General features: G+C 57.2%; 1 protein-coding gene across 1 annotated transcript; it reads right to left on the bottom strand.

The window, feature by feature from the left end:
- Nucleotides 1-1,910: 1,910 nt before the first annotated feature.
- Nucleotides 1,911-13,814, bottom strand: ASMT (acetylserotonin O-methyltransferase). Its single transcript, XM_028503753.2, has 8 exons — nt 13,743-13,814; nt 10,241-10,415; nt 8,624-8,753; nt 7,529-7,597; nt 5,819-5,937; nt 3,961-4,101; nt 2,495-2,617; nt 1,911-2,173 (listed from the first exon to the last, which is right to left on the bottom strand). Exons 1-8 carry the CDS (start codon nt 13,812-13,814, stop codon nt 1,962-1,964), a joined length of 1,041 nt encoding a protein of 346 aa, XP_028359554.1. The 3' UTR covers nt 1,911-1,961.

Raw genomic sequence — 13,814 nt, 5'->3', positions numbered from 1 at the left:
TTGCAAAAAAAAAAAAAGAAAAAGAAAGAAAAAAAAAGTCCCGGAGTTTCCGCAGGGAGCCGCCGGTTCACCAGAGGATGAGGCAGCAGCGCCCCCTGCTGCCCGTTGTGAGAACTGCTCATTCCCGTCTGCTCGCCTGCACTGCCTGGGATGTTTGGGGGTGGGGGGGGCGGGCATGACCCTTCTGTCCGTCTGTCCCTCTCCTGGGGGTCCTGAGCTGGCCTCCCGGGGAAACCGGGGTTCCAGGACTTCGCCCGACTCCTGGCTCTGGGTTACGGAAGGCGGGTGGGCAGGATCTGCCCCAGGTGGGCGAGCCAGCAGCGGCTTGGAGGATGGGGAGTGGATGGGCAGGGGTGGTTATTAGGTAACGCTTGTGAGTGTCAGACAGGGCCGAAGAGAAAAATGCACCAGCGGGCTGTGCAAATAGGCGAGTGTGCGTCATGTGACTCCGTGGTGCCGTTAGCAGCCCGCGAAGGCCTTGGAAGAAAGTACAGGCTGGAACTCACAAAACCGTCTTAGGGACATAACGTGCAGCCCGGGGGGGACATAGGCCATAATACCGTAGTAATTGTGGGGGGGGGGGTGCTGGGTGCTGGAGATATCGAGGGGACCACTTTCTAGGGCACGTGTACACATGCCCTCCACCTCAGACTCCCATCCTGAGGGACCATGGACTGCAATTCAACAAGAAACATTAAAAAGTCCAAGACGGTTACTTGGGGTTAGACGCCCTTTATTCTGCCACAAGAAAAAAAAAACAAAACCCGTGGCCGTTTTAACGCTGAGTGCTCCACAAGAAGGCAGGCAGGGAAAGGCGGACGCCGTGGGATGGTCCCTTGCAGGTGCAATAAAAAAGGAAACTGGGGAAAGGGAACTCAGGGACACAGGGGAGCTGGTGGAGCCACCCCACCCCAGGGGGCCGCGGAGGCAAGGTGGGTGGGGCCAGGCAAGAGGGAGGAGCTTGCAGGGCGGCAGCAGCTGGTGACGCCTCGGGGGTGTCGCTGCGGTGCAGCGTGCTGCCCACAGTCAGAATCGCCCTACTGCGTGCGCGTGCGCGCTGCCGGGGGACTAGATCTTAAGAGTCCTCATCGCCGGGAAAGATGAGGTGAAACTGTAGGAGATAGGGGGCGTTCTCCTGACATATAGAGGGCCCATCAGCTTGCAAGAGGACCCACGACGGACTTGTGATGTCTGACATGGAAAACCAGCAACATGGTCCGCGCCAGCCTCCCATGGGCAGTCTCGGGACATTGATAAATAATGTTCAACGCATCCTAAAGGCTAACAGAAGACTGGTGAGATTCGCATCTGTGCCTTCAAGACATACACACAGAACGTCTCTCGCACACTCCGGGCGGGACTGGAGAAGGAAGAAAAGGAAAACAATGAAAAGGCTGGAAAAATCTCCAATCACGCCACCCGGGTCCTGCCCTCCCCCCCCCCCCCGTGACATGGGGGTGAGGAGGACTTCCCCAGTGTGGGGTGTCTGTGGGGGGTGTCAGTCCCAACAAGAGTCACCGTGAAGGCCCTGGCTGGCGTAGCTCAGTGGGTTGAGCGCGGGCTACGAACCAAAGTGTCGCAGGTTCGATTCCCAGCCAGGGTACATGCCTGGGTTGCAGGCTGCAGCCCCCAGCAACCGTACATGGATTTTTCTCTCTCTCTCTCTCTCCCTCCCTCCCTTCCCTCTCTAAAAATAAATAAATAAAATCTTAAAAAAAAAAAGGTTCTGTTTTCCGATGTCACCAGGAGGAACAGAGTGGGCAGGGGAAAGGGGGCCAGGAGACAGGGCCCGGGTCATTCCAGGTCCCGCTGCACCAGGGCAGTCAGCAAGGGCCCAGAGAAACCGCAAGTCCCTGGCAGGAGAAACAGGACCCGTCGCTGGGGCCACCCAGCGTTGGTAATGGCGCCTGGGACTCCCCAGCAGGGACGGGCCTGCGGGGGTGGGGTCGGGGGGCGGGGTATCACTTCCTGGCCAGGATGGCACCGTAGAGGCCCCAGGTCGTCCGGCACTGGACGCCCCGGAAGCCGGCGGCCGCCAGCAGAGCGCGGTACTGGGCAGGGGTCCGCTCCCGGCCCTCCGTCTGCACCAGCATGTTCAGCGAGTACAGCTGCGTGGTCAGCGGGCCCCGGCTGTCCTCGTCCAGCAGGCTCTCGATGACCAGGACGCCACCTCCTTTGGCGGGAAGAGGCGGGCTCACGTGAGGGACAGACAGACAAGCCTGCGTACTGCCCCCGGCCTTCCTCCTCCTCCCTGTGTGCTTTCCGAGCCCCAGCCCCCCTGCCCTGGACACAGCTGGGTCCTCATGGACACTGCGGACTCCATGCTGACACCCCTCCTTCTTTTCAGCTGGACACACACATGGAAGCACGGTCCTCACTGCCGGGACGGTGTCCCCGCCACCCAGCACGTCGGCTGCGCCCACGTCCTCGGGGACCATCAGGAGGAACGCACGTCACAAAGCGGCTGCGAGGGCGCTGCCATCGCACCACCTACCCGGCTTGCAAACCTGATGGACTCTGGCCAGCAGCCGTGCGCACTTCTCGTCGGCCCAGTCGTGCAGGACCCTGGCCAGGACGTACAGGTCTGCACCGGGAAGGGGGTCGCTGAAGAAATCTCCTGTGACAGAGGGCAGGGCCCGGGGGTCAGCCTGCGGTGCAGGCCCCGTGGTCTGGACCCCGCCCAGCACGGGAAGGTCACCGGGGTCGGGGGGTGCAGAGCTTCCCTGAGGTCTTCCCAGCTGGGGAACCCCCCAGACGATATCCCGAACCACGACACATCTCAGTGAAGACGAGACAGTTGGCAGGATGTGTGTGTGTGTGGGGGGGTGCTCTTTCCCTCCATGGGGTCTGGAAAAGGGTCTTGTTTGGGTTGCATGTCCTGCATGCCACCAGCTCTGCATGGAAAGGAGGTTATGGGCGGTGGCTCAGCAGTGCCCCAGGGGGGAGGAGTTCGACAAAACCAGTGTCTTTGAGGTTGAAAACAAGTGTGTCCAGGGCACACCCTTTCTTACACCTACGTGCTGTCAACCACTCAGCTCTCGTGACGTTTTTCCTGCCAAACCCGTATGCGCTTTGCCACAGACCTCGGAGAGCCCTGTGCCCAGTAGGGTGCACTCAGGGCCTGTGTGGACCCAACTCTGCAAAGTCTCAGGAGTTTGGGGGGGCGGGGTGCATGGTGTTGATGGTGCGCCGGCCATTTCCGGCGTCTGTCCCCGGAGACACGGAGCTGAGGGAGGATGCTGCACCCCACCCCCCCCGCCATGTTTGCAAGGCAAGAGGGAGCCCCTTTCCGGGTCTTGGATGAGAGTACTGTTCATCTTGTGGGTCGGTAACTGTCCTGCGATCTGCCCTTTGGCACGCCCCACGTATTTCGATTCACAGGTGCTCTGAAACTAGAAACCTGTAGGAGGCCCCTGTGCTTGTTGTAATGAAGCAGCACCTGATGGGACATGTCTGAGGTCACCCAGGGGTCCCAGGGCTGTGCTCCCTCCTCAGGCTCCAGGGAGAGGCCTTCCCGCCTCTTCCAGCTCCTGGGGCTCCAGGCGTCCCCAGGCTGGTGGCCGCGTCCCTCCCGTCTCTGCCTCCGTCTCCACGTGGCTTCTCCTCCGGGTCTGCGTCTCCTCTTCTGTCCCTTCTCAGGACACGGTCACTGGACGCAGGGCGAGGATGACCTCATCAGAGATCCTTCCCTTCCGTATTTCCAAATAAAGCCCTGTTGCCTGATTTTGGGTAGACACGGGTTTTCAGGGAGCACTACTACTCAACCCGTACAATCCTCAAGGGAGAATTAATATTAAAAAAAAAAGCGATATGGCTGTAGCACGCTTTTCCACCGGCCATGAGGACCCTCCTACCTGCTGGGTGGGGGGGCTCAGGACGCACCATTCTTGGCCTCTCGTAGAACCAGGATGAATCTGCGTTCCCCCCAAGGGCACAGCCAGCCAGCCCGGGAGAACCCACCTTCCTGGAAGCCGATGCGTCCTTCCTGCAGGAGCGGGAAGTGCTTCCTCGCCATGCGCACCACTGCCGGGATGTCGAAGACGGTCACCCGACACCCGGGGTACAGAGACACGCACTCCTTGGCCAGAGCCCCGGAGCAGCCTGGGAGTGGACACAGAGGACGTTGGGCAGAGCGGACCCTGGGAGCAGGCAGTGTGGGGCCAGGCGGCAGACTTGGCCGTCACGGTCACAGCGTAACCTACGTGCCCTTGAGTCGACCAGGTCTTCCTACCTGGCCCTACCTGGAATCCCACCTGCAGTGCAGTGTTTGAGCTGCGTCCTGCTGGGGCCAGGGCCTCCGTCCCCCCAGGGCAGCCTACAGCCTCGTGCAGAAGGAAGCAGGATGCCCCAGGGAAGCAGGACACCCTGGTGGGAAGACATTTCCCAGGACCACCGAGGTGCAAAAACTTCCTGACGCCCTGCGTCTGGGAGACCTCCCTGGGGGACTTCTGGCCTGTTTTCTCCCCTGGGTCCCCCCCACCCCCACCCCAGGCCAGGGAGGGCCATTCTGCCCTCTGCTCTTGTTCACAGAACTCAGGGCCCTGGAGAAACCAGCCCGTTCCCCGGAGAGCCTTCTGTGTCCCCAGCAGTGATCTAACATCACACATGCTGGGCACGGGATCACCCCACTTCTCAGGGAAACTGAGGCTCAGGGAGACAGCGCAACAACCTGGCCGAGGCCGCACAGCAAGCAAGAGACGGAAGCCCCTTGTACATCCAGGGGTGGCTCTCCCCACATGGCTCCTGCTGCCCGTGGGGAGTGCAGGGGGCCACAGTGGCTAAGGACGGTCTTTCTCAGGGAGCTCTGTCCACCCCCTTCCTCCCGCCATCTTACAGGATTTGGGGGAACCCCCTCGAGCGGCAGACCAAGGTCTGGCGCTATGACTTTATCACTGGAAGCTCAGCCGAAGCCACCAAGCCCCGACTTGGTTGGAAGAGGGAGGACCCCCAGTTCAAGAGGGTCACCTTCGGCCGGTGGCCCCCAGCAGGTGTCCTGAACCCCGAATCCTCATCTCAGTAGGGGCTCATGCTTTTCGTGCCTTGTGTCAGGGACGGCAGCCAGGTGTCAAAACAGACAAAGGACACCTGTCCCTCAGTGATGTCACTACGACCTCAGCTGCAGTCCACCTTGGCATCCCCTCAGACAAGGAGGAGCACCGGCCCCCCCACCAACTCCCGATCTAGGATCTGCCCCGCCCAGCACGAGACCCTTTGAAGGTGTGCACGTCACGTGTGTCTTCATATCCACGCTAACATCAGCTTCCTAAGCTGAGGATGATATCTATCCCCCCAAACCCACAAACCCATCCTGACCCTGGGGGCTCAGACAGCACCCCCCTCCACCAGGAAGGTGATAGGACAACTGTTGACTCCGTGTCTCCGTGAACTGCATCCCGGCAGCTGGGTGACGGGACGGGACGACCCCTTGGGCGAAAGCCTGCATCCCGAGGTTGAGTGGCACCGACATCCGTACTGTGTCCACATCCCTGCGGGCTGGTCAGAAACTTGGACTCTGCGTCTCAGCCACAGGCACTGGCTCAGAGCTTCCAAGGGTGGGGTGCTCATATCTGAGTGGTCACGGATGCCCCTGTCCCCCCACCCGTCCAGCTCTCTCTTCCGACCTTGTTGGTGGGCTACAGATGGTGACTTGCTCAGGTTGCAACGGCCTTCAGGCTGTGACAGAAGGCTTTGCCTGCTGCCCTACACGTCACTTCCACGTCGCTCCTTCCCTAGGGCACGGGGCGCTATGCAAACAGGGGTAAGACACTCCCCACAGGCGACGTGAGAGGCGGCTCCCACGCCCGCAGAAGACACTCACCCCCGAGGTCACAGATGAGGGGGAAGGGGGACAGGTCGAAGGCGGCCATGACGCCCCTCCCCTGGACGCTCCAGATGTCCTGCAGGGCTCGCATGAACTGCAGCTGCTCGTCCTCGGACCTGACACGCGAAACCACACGCAGGTCAAAACCGTGCCACGCCCACTGTGGTCATCGTGAGCAAGGACACGGGGAGCCCCGTGCCGGGCAGAGCTGTGCCCCCAGCACCCGCTGGGGTAGCACAGGAGACGTGGAATCGTGTGGAGGACAAGAACCCCATTCCGGGTGGTGAGAGCCCCCCAGTCGGCCGCCGACACCTACCCGGCTCCCGGAGTGTGGCGGGAACCCATGCCTACCTCTGGAGCCACGATGGGTGACCGTCCCCCTCAGAAGAAGAGCTCAGAAGCTCTCCGATCAGGGACCCCCAGACGGTGCCCCCCACCCCACAGGGCAGCGGACAAGACCATGTGGTGTAGTTTGCAAGTCTACAGGAGATGAGGCAAGGAATGCAAACTGGGGGGTTCGGGACGGTGGGCCACAGAGGGTGGGAGCAGGCGGGGTCTTGGAAGTGGATGGCAATGAGGAGGAGCCAAGGGTGATGGGTGGATGAGGAGGTGGACAGATCTCTGGCTGGGGGCGGGGCATTTGCCTGCCCCGTCGTCATAGTTCCTCACTCCTCTGCCCCCTCTCTGGAGGCAACCATGTGGGTGTGGTCTCCGTGTGGGAACAGAGAAAGGGGACAGGAGACGAAGCGCCATCCGGCCCCAAGTGCCAATGGTGTGGAAGCTCAGAAACCTCGTCTTAGCTGAGACACTCAGCATTTATTTGCGTCTGTCTCTCTGTCCATCAACTCTCCTCCATCTGTCATCCGTTTAGGTATCTCTCATCGTCCATCTGTCTGTCTACCTTCCTGCCCGCCTACCTACTAGCTCCTAGCTCCTGGAGCTCTCAGGACCTTCACACCCCCCTCCCCATCCTTCTTCCCTAGTCCTCTACCAGGCGGCCAGCTGCAAGCACTGGAAATGGCTGGCCATCGGTGAACTTCACCATCTCAGAATTTTTATTTAAAGATTTTTATTTATGTATTTTTAGAGAAGGAAGGGAGGGAGATAGAGAGAGAGAGAGAGAAACATCCATGTGCAGTTGCTGGGGGCCGTGGCCTGCAACCCAGGCATGTGCCCTGACTAGGAATCGAACCTGCCACGCTTTGGTTCGCAGCCCGCGCTCCATCCACTGAGCAACACCAGCCAGGACCATCTCAGAATTTTTACACAGAGATGCATGCACGTGCCCGTGCACGTAAAGGACAGCAAAGACCTGAGTTATTCTCGGAATCCCTGCACCCGAGCCCAACACGGTGCCTCGACAGGACACTCAGTGGGGTTTGCATCTAGTCACTTGAAGGCAGAGCAAACTCTACAACTACTCAGGAAATCCATCCACACAAGCATTAGTACTGCAACATCTCTCTCTCTCTCTTTTTTTTTAATTTTGCATTAGATATCAACGCCTGTGTGATGTTGCTCTGTGGGGGTACATTTAGTCAGCCCGGCAAGGGGAACCCTTTGTAAAGCACGTGATTGTCCAATCCCTATGCTGTAGCCCGGAAAACTCATACAACTGAAAAAAAAAAAAAACAATAAAAATAAACTATTGCATCACCTAAAGAAAAACGAGTGGGATCCTCTGAGAGGCGGGGGGGTGAACATTACCTGTAGATGGCACTGAAGAGCTCATCCGAGGGAACCCCAAAGGCCTTGCGGTACTGGTTCCTCCCCTCTCTGAAATCAAGGGGGTACGTGGTCACTGCAGCTCCTCGACATCCCTTGCCCATCAGCGCATGCACACGGAGAGTCACACACTCTGCCCCGAAGTCCCAGGTGGCACAAGCAAGGAGCACCCCAAGTGCCCAGACACATGGAAGCATGCTTTCCTCTCTAGGGCAAAATGCATGTGTGTTCAGAATGGCAGTGTCCCTGGCTAGGGCAGTTCTACCATGTCAGACACAGGGGGGGCGGAATCTAAGGGCAATTTAAAGAGAGCCTGAAAATCGTGTGCCACTGGGGACAGCAAAGTCTAGAACAACTATTGCCTGACATCTAAGGATGGGACGCACCCTGTAGCTGGACAGCCTGCTGGTCTACCTTCAGCTGGAGGGCTGGCTGGTCTACTTTCAGCTGGAGGGCTGGCTGGTCTACCTGCAGCTGGAGGGCTGATTGGTCTAACCCTAACCTGCAGCTGGAGGGCCGGCTGGCTGGTGCACCCCACCACTTCCTCCTCCTGCTCTTCTTCCTCCTCCTTTCCCTCCTCCTCTCCCTGCCTCTCCCCTTCCTGCTCTTCCTCCGCCCCTGCAGCTGGGTGAAGAATTCCTTGGGCATGTGATCCCACCTTGGACGACGATGTCCAGGTGTCGAGGACAACTGTCTCCCCGTGGCTTGTCCCCTTTCACCCTGTCCTGGCCCCTGGCACCACCCAGACCGGCCCCCGCTCTAGGACAGAGACACTGTTCGGCAGTCCTGGCTTTCCGTCTCCCTGCTGCGTTCCAAATGACTTCCCTGCTTGGCATCTTCAGCTCGCGCCACTGTCCCTGGGGACTCTCGAAGCAAAGGACTTGTTATCACAACACACTTATAGGAAGTGACTTGTGCAGATCCACACCAGGTCACGTCACGTCTGCTCTGGATTTCCAGACAGAGAGGCATCTCATTTGCTTCTGCAAGCAACCTGACACATCAACTCCTCCACACCGTGACACCAGCCCCGGGGCAGCCCCGGCCTATCACCCACGCCAGCAACGCCACACCCACCTCACGGCCTGGGCCAGGTGCGCCCAGCACAGGTAGGTCGTCCGGGCCAAGTACAGCAGCATGTTGTGCTGGGACCTGGGGCTGGACCTCACCAGGTAAGTGCTGGAGAGCTCTGTGTTTTGGTATAAGGCTGAAAACAGACAAAAAGAACAACAACAACAACAACAAAATAATAATAATAAGTTACATTGCAAGGCATTGCTGCGTGCCATCACCGGCATTGAGAACATCATGGTCTAAATTTGCTCCTCCTCTGTGGGCATAGAGGCCCCCACAGCTGGGGGCTCATCCTGAAGGAGCAGGTGACCAATGGGCAAGTCCCCACGGCTGGGGGCTCATCCTGAAGGAGCAGACAACCATGGCTTTGTATGGGATCCCAACCGTGATCCTATTCCCAGAGTAGCAACTTTCCCCCCCTCTCAGAACAAGAGGACGCTTGCCCTGTGCACGCAGAAGCAGATCTAAGGTCTAATCTGGAACCACCTCTGAAGGACACATCACCAGTGCTGAATCCCCGCAGGTCTCTGCCGTGGACCCCGAAGCAGGGCCCAGAGAACACGCTGGAATGGCCTCTCCGGCTGCCTCCCAGCTGAGCACCAGGGAGCCAGCAGGCACCTGTGCCAGCACGGCTCATCTGCAGGCACCATCCACGGTGTGGCCGCCGTGGTTTCGGCTGGCTTGCACCTGGCACCTGCTGGATGCCCAAGCCTGGCTATCTCGGGATGGTCCCTCCCCCACAAGGGCGTCTTCCTGCTCAGTTTGGCCCGTGCCAGTGTGGGCACCCAGAACTCCAGCAGGCACGTGACTCCTTATTTTTTAAAAAAATTTTTTTAAAGATTTTATTTATTTATTTTTAGAGAGGGAAGGGAGGGAGGAAGAGAGAGAGAGAGAGAAACATCCATGTGCGGTTGCTGGGGGCCGTGGCCTGCAACCCAGGCATGTGCCCTGACTGGGAATCGAACCTGTGACACTTTGGTTCGCAGCCTGCGCTCCATCCACTGAGCTACGCCAGCCAGGGCACGACTCCTCGTTTAAGCAAAAGACCCTCTGTCCATTGCTGCTGCAACTGGCCACATACTCTCATGCTTTCTCGGACCAGCTCGAGCCATGGTTTCTAGACTTGGACACGTCACAGATGAACAAACTCCTAAAAACACTCCAAAGGTGCATGCTAGGGTTAACAGTTTCGAGTTCTGCAAAGTCACAGCCTTTTGTTTTGAAAGCCACCCTCTGGTCTTCCCCAAGAGGAAAAGCTGCTTCAACTCCAGTATAAGAAGAATAGAAGCTTGATGTGAACTTTGAACTGGATCAATTTAGCATCACACATTCCTTTGTTGGGATATTTTTTTTTCCCTCCACATTTTTCTCTTGTTCCTTGAATGCCAAGGTGCACACCAGCCCCAGGAAAGGTCTAGAGCAAACTGTAGCCTGGGTGCTGCACCTGGCCCCCTGGCCCGTTTGGGAAAAATAAAGTTTCATTGCAAACCAGCCACGCCTACCCATGTCCTGAATGCCTCTGGCTGTGTCCATGCTCTGAAGCGGAGGTCAGCGGCTGCTGTAGAGACCACACAGTGCCCAGCACTGAAAATACATGCCTTTGGGGGCACGCATTTTTACCTTTTCCTCCTCTCGTTTCCACCTGAAGGAGCTTCAGGGACACGCAGGCATCCAGCAGCAGCTCTGTCCCCCGGGAGCTGGCGCCCAGACGGGTGGCCACGGCGTCCGAGCCCAGGGCCTCCGGGGCCTCAGCGAGGACATCAAACACCCCCAGCTCGCAGGTAGCAAAGAGAACCTCGGGACAACGAAAAGGAGGGACTGGAAGAGATCGTTATACACCTGTGTTTGCAGCAACATTCCACACGGTTGCCCGGAGGTGGAAGCAACCCAAGGGCCCCTGGATGGATGGATGGATGCAGGGATGGATGGATGGATGGATGCATGGACACCCGGTCCATCAGAGTACAACATTACCCAGCCACGGGAAGGAACGGATTCTCACCCCTGCCACAACGGGGCTGGGCCTTGACCATGTTAAGTGGAATGAGCCAGATGCTGAAGGACACGCCCAAAGGGGAGCCAAAAATTCGCACAGACAGCAAGTAGAGGGTGCATGCCGGGATTGGGGGATGGTATAGGGAGGGAGCGTTTGATGGGGTCAGCAGTTCAGTTCCAGACGGAGACAAGGTCCTGGAGGAGCCGGTGGGGTTACGCGACAGTGTGGTTGTACCTGAAACACTCAACTCTACACCTCAACACGGCTACCGTGGTAAATCTTGTGTCTCTTTTCCCATCATGAAAACTTTTTGTCATGACGTTTCCACTGTGCATTGAGGAGGCAGCTGTGTCTGCTCTTGCAAGGACTGCAGACATAGTACTGCATTGGGGTTGACCAGATGTCCCAGGGTGACACCATCTGGTGGGGGGATTGGTCCTCTGGGAGGGTGAGGGCCACGATGGGTGGGGAGCTGTCCCTGTGGACACAGGGTCCAACAGGGCAGTTTCTGCCCAGTGAGCCTGGGAGGAGTGAGGTCGGGGGCAGATGGACTCCTATCTCTTTGTTCTAAGGTAGCATTACATTTTAGAGGGCTTCCCAGATAAGGCCAAGTTCAAGGAGTTCCTCATCAGCCAGTCCTTCATAGGTAAAATGTTCAAGGGACTTATCTAAGGAAGAAAAGAAGATCGAAACTATCAACTGTGAAATGACAGCAAACTCACAACTAATCACCAACTGAACCTAAAAAACAAACCCCAAAACAAACTACTGAGCAAACAGCTAGAACAGGAACAGAACCACAGAAGTGGAGATCCCACGGAGGGGTATCAGCGGGGAGGGGAAGAAGGGAGAATTGGGGGGAAGGTACAGGGAATAAGAAGCATCGATGGCAGGTAGAAAATAGACAGGGGGAGGGCAAGAATAGTACGGGAAATGGAGAAGCCAAAGAATTACTAGGTATGACCCGTGGACATGAACTAAAGAGGGGGTATTCCTGGAAGGATTGGGAGTACCAAGCAGAGGGGGCAGAAGGGGAAAAAGTGGGACGAAGGTCATAGTGTCATCAATAACATATATTTTTTAAAAAGATTCTACCAGCTTTGTCCTGTTGCAGCGGTGACCGGGAAGGACACCGTATCATGTGTATAGAAGTGACCTCCCTCCCAGGATTCATCACGCACCCCACACTCCTGACAGCCAGCCCCCACTCAGTGAGCAGCCAGCAGCCCCCCGTGGGCTGGGGACATTCCGGGGGGACAGCTGAGGCACTTTCCCAGGGAAGGGACAGGCAGCACATTTTCTGCAAAAGGACACCCCTTTTCCATACCCCACTGCCCCCCAAATAGGTCTTTGTAATGCGTGGGGGGGCATCTGGAGGGAATTCAGGGGACTCTATCAGGTTCATCTCTCAGTAAGCTCCACCTGAATCCTGGCAGCCCCCCTCGATGGTGGAGAAGGCACGGCTACAACACAGCGTCACGGCACCCGGATTTCTTCCCGTGTCGGGCTGGCCGCCGTAGGGAGCTGGAAACCACGTCGGCACACAGGCCTCCACAGTGCTGAGCGTTTGCACCCATGGCCACCCCGCGGGCACCTCTCCGCCGGGTGGCTCTGTGGGCACCCAAGGGTGAAGCCGTGTGTTATGACAATTGGAGACTCAGTGCCCCCCACCCCCCCCCCCAAAAAACATGGAGGGGTCTGACTGTTCCGGGAGAGGCACTATCCTGACCCCAGAAACCAGCTCTGCCTCTGAAATCTGAAGTCGTCTCGCCACGGAGAAGTTCAACCCCAGGCGTCCACCCGGGACCCCCAGACAGAGAATCGGCATGGACCGGACCCCCCATGTTTGCAGGCGTGAGACCTGCAGAAAGACCCCCGCCCGCTGCTGATGTCCCCTTGTGGCAGACCTGAGGCTCATAGACCTTCAAAGAGAAAATCTATCTCTAGGTCGCCTCTATTCTTATGAACGTGAGATGCACACAGATTCACCATTCACCGCTGAAACCAAGCAATTTGAGGGCGTACCCCTCTGCATAGCCGTGGCCTGCGTCTGGTTCCAGAACAGGCCCCTCGCCCCCAAAAGCAGACTGGTCCCCATGAGCAGTCACGGCTAACGTGTCCCCCCCAAACCGAACCCCCCCCCGTTGATGGGGAACCTTACCCATCCCCTAAACAGTCGATGACACAGGTTTTTGTGTGTTGCATGAAACAGATATTGTATTCTTACAAGAAAGGGAGCTACGGAAAAGAAAATGTTATTAGTAAGACCATTCCCTCACTGGGAAGCTCAGCTAGTCAGAGCGTCGTCCTGATACGCCAAGGTTGCGGGTTCGATCCCCGGTCTGGGCACAGACAAGCACCAACCACTGACGCATCGGTAAGTGGAACGGCAAATCGATGTTTCTCTGTCTCTCCTTCCGTCTCTCTGTCCAAATAGCAACTGAATTTTTAAAAATTAAAATATAGGCCCTGGCTGGCGTAGCTCAGTGGATGGAGCGCAGGCTGCGAACCAAAGTGTCGCAGGTTCCATTCCCAGTCAGGGCACATGCCTGGGTTGCAGGCCACGGCCCCCAGCAACCTCACATGGATGTCTCTCTCTCTCTCTCTCTCTTTCTCCCTCCCTTCCCTCTCTAAAAATAAATAAATAAAATGTTAAAAAAGATAAAATATAGAAAATGATGAGGAAAATACATCTATAGCCTTTATTTTTAAAAATCGGCCTGTCGGTGGGCCTGCGTAGTTCATATCTGCATTGTCTGGCTGTGTGTAAACACACGGCCTGGGTTTCACATTGTTAATTTTTAATTTCTTGTTAATGTCACGCTCATTTAAAAAAGTAAGTTTTATTACCCTGTCACCAAAGGTCTTCCATATTTCCATATCTGTATTTTGATAAGCATTGTCTGCTTTGTCATCGAATTTTACCTTACGCTTATTAAAAACATCATTCTGAGTGGTGGGGGCAGGGGATGAAAAAGGCCTAAGGGATGGAGAAGTTCAAGGTGGCAGTTGCAGAATAATCCCAGGGAGGGAAGCAGTCACACCCCCGATCCGCCACCCCCTCTCCCGTCCCAGGGCACTGAGCAGGCCCTGTGTCCCCCTCCCCCCCCCCCCCGGGGCACCTACCTGGGAGACCATGAAACCACAGGAGCACTGGTCCAGCAGGCTCAGAGCATCCTGTTCACTGGGGGAGCCCAT

The sequence above is a fragment of the Phyllostomus discolor genome, chromosome Y (assembly GCF_004126475.2).
Source record: "Phyllostomus discolor isolate MPI-MPIP mPhyDis1 chromosome Y, mPhyDis1.pri.v3, whole genome shotgun sequence".
In the NCBI taxonomy this organism is placed as follows: domain Eukaryota; kingdom Metazoa; phylum Chordata; class Mammalia; order Chiroptera; family Phyllostomidae; genus Phyllostomus; species Phyllostomus discolor.
This window is presented reverse-complemented; position numbering and strand designations above follow the sequence as displayed.

Bases quoted from the DNA above. Each gene is read 5' to 3' on its own strand.
- ASMT (XM_028503753.2), bottom strand. From the start codon at position 13,814: ATGGGCTCCCCCAGTGAACAGGATGCTCTGAGCCTGCTGGACCAGTGC. The intron at 7,598-8,623 runs GTGGGTGTGGCG...CCTTGATTTCAG, and splicing joins CACCTGGCCCAGGCCGTGAG to AGAGGGGAGGAACCAGTACC. The intron at 2,174-2,494 runs GTAGGTGGTGCG...TTCCCGCCAAAG, and splicing joins CCATCAGGTTTGCAAGCCGG to GAGGTGGCGTCCTGGTCATC.